Source organism: Euprymna scolopes, chromosome 30, assembly GCF_053919585.1.
Source record: "Euprymna scolopes isolate OS-2025 chromosome 30, ASM5391958v1, whole genome shotgun sequence".
NCBI classification, from domain to species: Eukaryota; Metazoa; Mollusca; class Cephalopoda; order Sepiida; family Sepiolidae; genus Euprymna; species Euprymna scolopes.
This window is the reverse complement of record NC_136511.1, coordinates 31,009,513-31,018,720: the sequence shown is the minus strand read 5'-3', so window position 1 is coordinate 31,018,720 and position 9,208 is coordinate 31,009,513. Positions and strand designations below refer to the sequence as shown.

The 9,208-nt window shown below is 33.2% G+C and overlaps 1 protein-coding gene across 4 annotated transcripts in view; it reads right to left on the bottom strand.

The window, feature by feature from the left end:
• The window catches only part of LOC145254557 (peptidase inhibitor 16-like), a 398,175-nt gene that overhangs the window by 49,475 nt on the left and 339,492 nt on the right, over positions 1 to 9,208 (bottom strand). For 2 of the 4 annotated variants that reach the window (XM_080113088.1, XM_080113086.1), the window contains exon 5: positions 1 to 11. This exon is cut by the window's left edge and continues 16 nt beyond it. The exons of the other annotated variants lie outside the window; for them this stretch is intronic. In XM_080113088.1, the coding sequence (XP_079969214.1) occupies positions 1 to 11 (11 nt within the window). The remainder of the gene's footprint in view (positions 12 to 9,208) is intronic. 4 annotated transcript variants of the gene reach the window in all.

The window sequence follows — 9,208 nt, the reverse complement described above, 5'->3', positions numbered from 1 at the left end:
ATTAGTCTTTCCTGGAATTCAAAACTTAGAAAGTTGTAACCAAAACACAACAACAACAACAACAACAATAATACAGGATGTTCCAAAAGTCTTGCGCACATTTTGAAGATCACAAGAACTATTAAGGATAAGGATCCGAAAAGAAGTTTTAAAAATCAATAGTTTACAAAAAACTTAATGCATTTAGCTTTAAAATGGCACCACTTTCGTCTAGCATTCATAGTGAAGCAGATATGAGGCCTTGAAATGTGACCAAGAGTTTTGGAACACCCTGTAACAACAACCAAAATAATAATAATAATAATAATAATAATAATAATAATATGCATTGACAAATGAAAAAAAAGTAACTTTTAAATCAGTGGTTTTCAAACTTTGTTCATCGGACCACCAAGTGTTTTTTTGTTTTGTTTTTTCGAAAGGATACAATTCCTTTATTAAACTCATGCAAAAATGTGTACCTAAAAGCAATCCTAACTTCCATGAACAGTTTTTCTTTAATTTTTCTTACCTACGAAACACAATCTCGTGGGAATGTTTACCTGCATATTACAACATGGTTGTTTGCAAGTCAAATGTCACCAAATATCTGTTAGGTCTTCCTGAATGTCATTTTTGAGATGAGGATTAATAATTTGGGTTATTTGGATTATTCAACTACTCGTTTTATCTGTAGTGTCATTTACACAAGATTTCGGTCGATGGAACCTTCTTCAAGTGTATCTTGTCAAACTCGGGAATCTTTCTGTCAAACTCGGGAATCTGTACGGAATTTCAAATGAAATCTTACACCTATTTTCGTTTTTTGATGCACAATCTGAGAAAATTTTAATAATGCGCGATTGTATTCTTTTTATCCTCCGCACTGAGGATCGAAACCTCAACCTCCAGAACAATGTCAGTTACCATTGATTTTTATCTAGAACTTTATCTATTATATCACGAGACTTCGCAGATAATACTAGTATTTAGACCTACAAACGCTGAATATTATTATTATTATTATTATCATGATTATTATTATTATTTTAATAATAATAATAATAATAATAATTATTATTATTATTATTATTATTATTATTATTATTATTATTATAATAATAATATGATGTTTGTATATTATTTTTGTGATGAGGATTGATAATTATTATTTTTGTTGTATTTGGATTGTTTAGTCTATTGTTCTAATCTTGGTTGTTTTTCTCAAAGCGGTTTGGCCGACGCAACCTCCGACCATCTTCAGGTGCATTTTAACTGGATGTTATAGGTGAATGGTGAAAAAAAAAAATATATATATACATATATATATATATATATGTATATATATATGTATATATATATTTTTTATTCAAAGCAGCTTTAGACTATATATATATATATATATATATATATATATATATATATATATATATATATATATATATATAGTTTAAAGCTGCTTTGAATAAAAAAACGCAAAAATAAAAATAAAGAATACAGTTTAAATTCCTGGAAAGAAAATATATTTTAACTTTAACCTATCGCAGACTTAACACCTACATAATCCGACTTTTAGAATGTTTATAATGACAAAAGAGAATTCATTTATATAAGGATAAAGAAAGAAAGAAAGAAAAAAAAAGCCTTTACTAAAATTGTTAAATAAAAATAGATTAAGCATTTGCATAAGCCGATTTCGCAAAAGTCTTCAATTTAAAACAGAATTTAACTACATAAGGATGAAAAGAGAAACCCTTAACTAAAATTTTGTAACTAGAAAACGAGGATCATCAGCTGCTTACCATGTAACTGTTTCGGAGATTTTAAAACAGGACAGCTGTTTAATACATGGTTCATATGATACCACTTCCCCAATAAAAAAATGTACGGTTACTATTTCTACTAATATATGAAGAAAAAAAAGATGAATTAAATAATAAAATAGAAAAAGAAAAACTATTAACAAGTTTAAGATTACAAGATCCATTCTGCGACATGTTAATTAGCATATAAATGCTATGAGAATAAAAATGCATAAAAGTTTAAGTACCTTAGGTACCAGAGAGGCAAATAGATAAGAGGAAGGAAACCTAGCCATACATATCGAAAAACCCAATATATATATATATATATATATATATATATATATATATATATATATATATATATATATATATATATATATATATAGTAATGAATCCGGATCCATTGCGTTTTTTTGATATGATGAGAACCAAAATGAGAACAAATCAAAATAATAATAATAATAATGATGATGATGATAATAATAATAATAATAATAATAATGATAATAATGATAATAATAATAATAATAATAATAATCCGATTAATTCGAATAATTCAAATTAATCATATTTCTCAGTCTTTTAATAGTACTCTTGTATCATCGATTTGAAAATTTCACTTACCCTTTTCCTCGGGTGAGTATTTGTTACATTATAGCTTGATCTTGTGTCCGATTTAATCTAAGACAACCATTATTGGAAATGACTGTTGCTGTAGTTAATGGTCACACATGAAATGTGTAGAGAGTTTTATCATAAACGCAGGAGGAGAATGTAGTCATAATTATGGTTGGTCACAAAGCGTTACTTGACGAGAAAAAATTAAGCTAGTATGTAATTCCTTCCTACCACAGAAAGGTGTAACACAAGGTCGGAAGGTTAAAAGAATCCAGTAAAGAAGAAGCACTCTGGCCTATCAGAAATTATTTCGGCAGCTTCGTCGACATTTCTCGGTCGAGGGATTTATAGAAAGACTATATACGTAATTGCACGACAAAAGAAAACAAACAATTGAAGGCCTTTTTGCCAAAGTTTAAAACCACTGTCATCATTATTAAAAAAAAAAAGGTGTTCAGAAATAAACATTTAAACACGTGTTTATAAGTACAACATATAAAAATGGCATTCAACAACGACATTGCTCAGGAGTTTATAAATGTTTTAGAGATTTTTCGTTTTTAATTGCCATTGTTAAAGTACAATTTATAAAAAAATATTTTTAAAAACAGAATAAAAATATAAAATAATATAAAAACAATTTATGCATGCCTTGTAATATTGACCGGATAAAAAAGATAAGGTTCACATATATCATCTTCCTATAGATAAACATCGTTTTTTAAGGATGGGTGCTAAGTTACTAATTTTACCCAGTGATGCATAATGTACGTTTTCCAATGTGTCCTCATCAAATATATCGACCTCGCTTGTGCTAGGATTCTAGCATATCATCATGAATATCTTACAAAGTCTGATTTAGGCCTTATAATAAGCTAACTTTACGATGCAGTCTCTACTTCTATCTATACATGCCACACAAAAGAGTACAGTTCCCTTGAATAATTTAAAGAGATTCAGTAAATTGTATATATCGGTTCTGGTATCTTATTGCTTCGTACTTATCTCCCTTGGCTAAAAATATATCAAGTACAAATTCTCTGTGATCATACTCTAATATTGTGTCAAAATATTGCAACAGTATCAACATGGTTGATTGTAGAAATGATTGTGAATCTTATTACCAATTGACTTTTTATGGGTGTGTTATTCATAAACCCTTTAATACATGAGCAACTGCTTTAATATTTCAAAAGCGTATTCGTTGCAATATAAATAAAATGAAAGCAGAACTGAAGATAGTCGTGTACTTCTATGTTTATATGTTAAATATACACCCAGCAGAATAACCAAATAGCAGAATAACCAAATAGCAGAATAACAAAATATCAGAATAACCAAATAGGATCATCAGAAGTAGAGAATAAAAACTATAAATAAAAACATAGAAGCACTTGCGATCGTATCGATTAAAATCGAGGTGTGTGAGACTCGCCGTTTTTTCGAAGACGATTCTTTCTGAGAGAAAATAATTTTCTGATTAAATTTATAAAGTTTTCTTACATTAAATAATGAATACAAGTTCTCTGGACGTTCAGATTTAGGTCTATAAAATGTGTGTGTGTTTTTTCTTTTTAACATAATCAATCCTTCATTAACTGGAATATCTTGATGTAAAGAGCAGGAATAAAAAGCCGTATCCAATGCTCTTGAATTTGAAAGATAGATGCAGTAACAGCAAACATTTGTGCACGAGTTACTCTCATCATTAAATTGTAGTAAAACTAAGGAAAGAAAGTCAAGGGAATTAAGTGTAAGAATCCTTTTAAGAATTAAGGAAAGACAAAATCAATTGTGACAATTGTGCGTCAATTCTGTTCAATAGAAACCTTTGATGTCGTCAATATCCAAAATAAAATTCTTGTGCACATTTATAGCCAGACTTAAGGTCCGTAAAAAAGACAAACTTGAAAACGAAGGACAACAAACTCACGCAATCAGTTGTTTGAGATTAAATTGGCATTATTAACAATTTTTTTATGTCGTCTCTAGAAATACTCACAAGGTAGTCCTCGACGGTCGCACATCTAAACAATATGATATAAATGCGGGAGTGCCCCAGGGTTCTATCCTTGGACCTCTATTGTTCCTGATATTCATAAATGACCTCCCCGACAACATTGCCTCTGAGATGGGTATATATGCTGATGACACTACACTCTATGGCAGACACGACAGGAAGACGAATGAACACATTTCTAAAGAAATGGCAGAAACACTAGAGGAAGACCTCCAATCTGTAGTGGAATGGGGACAAAAGTGGTTGGTCGCGTTCAATGCTGCCAAGACTAAACTAGTTTCATTCAATAATTACAAGAAACCCTCTCTACCGCCAATAGCAATGGCCAACGACTCTTTATCTGAGAGTCCATCTTTCAAACTCCTTGGCCTAACGTTCACAGGAAACATGAGTTGGAACAATTACATTGAAGGCATTGCCAGGGCCGCTGCAAGAAAGGTAGACTCTCTCTACCGTGCTAGAAAACTACTAACACCCGAAAGTATCCTGTACCTCTATAAGGACACCATTCGCCCATGTATGGAGTATTGCTGCCACATCTGGGCTGGTGCATCTGCTACTAGTCTCTCGCTCCTTGACAAGGTTCAAAAGAGAGTCGCAAACCTGATAGGCCCTGAACTGGCATCTAAGCTTCAGCCTCTGTCCCATCGACGAAATGTTGCATCCCTCTGCCTGTTCTACAAGTATTTTAGTGGTGAATGCTCTGATGAACTGCAATCACTTGTGCCCCCACGACGCGAGCACCCTCGACAAACCCGACAGGCTACTAGATCCCACCCCCACACTGTAGAGGTCCCTAGATGTAAAAGATCATTTTACTCCAATAGTTTCTTCCCCAGAACCGCAAGACTCTGGAATTCCATTCCAGGTCCCTGCTTCCCCAACAGTACTGACGTGCAGAAGTTCAAGTGTAACGTGAACCGACACCTTGCTGCCCAAATCCCTACATAGTACCCCAGTAGTTGTTGCCCCTGATAGTAGCCCCCTACACCAAAGTGGCAATTTGCCTTGTTTGGGGTGAAAATGTAATTAAAAAAAAATTTTAAAAAATGCACAGATGTATCGTATGAATATAAAACAATAACTGTTGGGCATATGTAACCATATACACTCACATTAATTAATAAATAATGCTCTCTGAATATGCCTTAATTTTGTGTTTATCATCCAGGGCTTCTCGCATTATCAGACATATATTCTATCGTCTAAACATTGTATCGCTTCTGTAAAAACACAGTTGCATTCAAGATTCTCAACTTGACTAAATAACTTTTTGTAGTTTCTATATTTTTTAATATCCCAAAAATTTTACGTGCCACAATTCGAATTTAGATTCAAATCCTTCAAAATAAACGCGATTAATTGGGTAAAAACCTCTTGAGTGAAAAGCGATTCTTGTAATAGAAAAATGCTTCCAAAAGTATCGCCAAAAGAAATCGGCCCTGTCGATGGGGCATTAGAATACGCTGACTGCCCTCCCCCCTGCAGAGGATAAAAGTCCCTCAATGGGGGTCCTGGATATGACTTTAAACTATATCCGATGGTGAGGCCCCAGCTTGCGGGCTTCGGGGAGTGTGGAGCCACCCTTTAATTGCCATTGCTCCCAGGTCCACTCTGATCCGGAGATGTAGTATCTATTAGGGTCCCAACTATGGGTTAAATAGAAACTGACTTGCAAAAAACAAATATATTCTATTTAAAAAAATTTCTTCAAAATCACCGGATTCGGCATTAAATAACCTGAAAAGGGTTGATATGCCGTAAAACAAAAACAACCAACAGCCAAAAGAAATAACTTCCGCAGAAAAATGTGAAGAATTCCAGATAAAAAAATATTAATCTAGTCACGACTAGAAGAGCATAGTTCTCTTCTCGTTTCAAAAAGAAAATCTTTAAATGAAGAATTGAAAGAGATCTAGTAAATTTTGAATAACGATTCTGGTATCTGATTGTTCGTGTTTATCTCCCTTGGTTAAATATACAAAATATTGCAACAGTTGGTTGATTGCAAAAATGATTGTGAATTTTGTTACCGATTCATTCCATGGCTAACATTTTTTATTTGTGTCATCTTATGTCTTTCGCTTTTATGTAAATAGCTTCAGACAATTCATGAAGCTATTTGATGCAAGGTGATAAAATAAAAACTAATTCAAGTTCAAAAACTAGTCAGCTATAACAGCTGGATGAATAGATTGCGACCCAGAAAACAACAATTCTCCCCTTTTTGTCAGAAGTATCGCTCATGAAATGTGAGGACTGAAGAATAGAACAAAGCAGTGATATATACGAGGCAGCCGAAAGTAAATGAAATATCCACTTTCCACTCTCCCACTTTTCTAGATCAAAACTGTAATCGTTTACTTGATCTAGACAATTTACTGATCATTCTAGATCATAACGGCGAAACATTCGAAATTTATTTGCTCATTACTATGGTCAGTTCAGAATATTCGAAATAGTAGTATTTCTTTCTAGTGATTCTGTTTGCCCGAAGAAAACTCGAAAAGCCGTTGACATCATTAATCCGAAAATATGTCAACAAAACACGTACTTGTAGATCAGTAGAGATTTGTCGCTCTCAAATATAAATGTGTGCATTTTGGGTTATGCATGCGTGGAAAAGAGTGACTTGACTAGGGAGAATTGAAGACTCGTGTGTAAAGGGTAAAACGAAATGGAATTGACCATTAAACATCATTGAACGATCGTAGGTGACATTGTGAAACTGGAAACAAGAATACAAAAAGTGTGAAAATTTTAAAACAATCAAATTTGTGAATGAAAAAAAAATCTTGAGCATGCTTGAAATAGTTTTAGCCATTTTATTCTTTCCAGAGGCTCGAACAAGGAAAATGTAATTTTCTATAATTTTCTTCCAAAGTAACCATCTTTCTCGCATTCCATTTTCTAATTTATTTATTTCCCTCATCTCTATTAAACTTAACTTGGGACTGATACTCATGTTCACATGACTAGTTTGAGCCGCTCTTGTCTAGTAGGTTGAGGGCACGGATTTAACAGTTTTCTGCCTGTTGTTTTCGACTGATAGAACAAAAGCCCTAATTCTTAAGTAACACTAAAACGGCTTCTCTGTCATCAGTTGTATAATATCGGGATGGCTGTGATATGGAAAAGGGACTTTGCTCTAATCTCTGGTAGGTTTTCTCAAGGTCACAATCATTTAGATCACAACTCGGCTAATAGAACACTTGTGTATGCATATTTGGCATCAACTTGGCCCATTTGTTGAACCCTTTCTGATCTCAAGCTGAAACCATCAAATAGAATAACATGAACATATTCGCCAAATATCAGAGGAATCGTGGAAAAAGTAAGAGTAATTAATTAATATAATTCGGAGTAGCGTAACTTTTTTTTTAAAACTAAAATATAGTTGGTGGTTAAAACGGCGTACACGTTGCATAAGGTAGATGTATATCGAGCAAAATAATAAAATAATGAGGGACAATTCTTCGTTCGTGATTATCAAACATCTTGCCTTAAAACTATGAATAAAAACATCGAAGCATTTGCGTAGATTCCATGATCAAAGTTTCTTTCTTAGAAGTGCACGCCTTTGGAACTCTGTTCCGTTTACCTGTTTCCCACCTGACTACAACCTGGATGTTTCAAGTCCAACATAAACAAATTCCTGATGGACTGCCACCTTAAGTAAGACACTTTATCAAATCTCCAATACTAACGTTACACGCAATAACCCTTATCCCCGAGTGGCTTCTTGGCCTTGATAAGTGGTGACTACCTTGTACAAAAAAGATTTGCGTTCGTATTAAGTAAGATCGGCGTGTGTGAGAGGATCGCCGTTTTTGCGATAATATTTCTCTTGGAGAATTAATAATTTTCAGATGTAAAGCTAGAAAGTTTGTTTCGATCGAAACCACTTCTGGTTTCGAAATTTATTGGAAGTAAACGGTGTTACTTAATATAAAGAACCCTGCTATATTACGTGTATGTTAACATTATATTTACTTTTTCATTTATTTAAACATTCCTTCAATTTATTTGTCATTTAATTACATTCGTCTTAATTTATTTGATTTAAAAATATTGTACTTCTTCACTGACTCGCATTCACGTGAATGTTGCTTCAGCATAGTTCGATAGCTCACGTAAATCGTCGGAATATGTTGAGCGCTGATCAAATTTTAAAGCACTAAGAAAAAATCGTATACAATTACAAGGAAACATATTTTTTGTAAGTAAATTTTTAGAAATAACATTATACAGGGTGGCCTACTTAAAAGTATCCCAGAAAGCGCAGTAGAAAGATGAACATACTTTTATTGTTTTAATTACATGTAGCATTGTTTAATTACATGTAGTATTGTTTAATTACATGTAGCATTGTTTTAATTACATGTAGCATTGTTTAATTACATGTAGCATTGTTTAAAATACCTGTATTGTTATAAAAGATGCTGGAAGTGCTCCTTGCATTTCCGGACATGTTTAACAATGTTTGCAGACACTGGCTCTAGATATTTTCTGATGATTCTCCTGATGGTCCTCGTCATGTTCTCCTTCAGTTGGTCTAGATTGTGAGGATTATTCGCATAAACTTTTTCTTTTAAAGCCCCCCCCTCCCAAAGATAAAAATCGCATGATGACAAGTTCGGGGAACGAGGTGGCCATAACCCTTTGCTTATTGTTCTCTCTTCCGTAAATATGCCATGAACTCGTGTCAATGATCTGTGAGACGTGTAGCGCTATCTTGTTGGAAAAAGAACCGCATTTTGTATTGTGGTGTCAGTTGGTACATAAG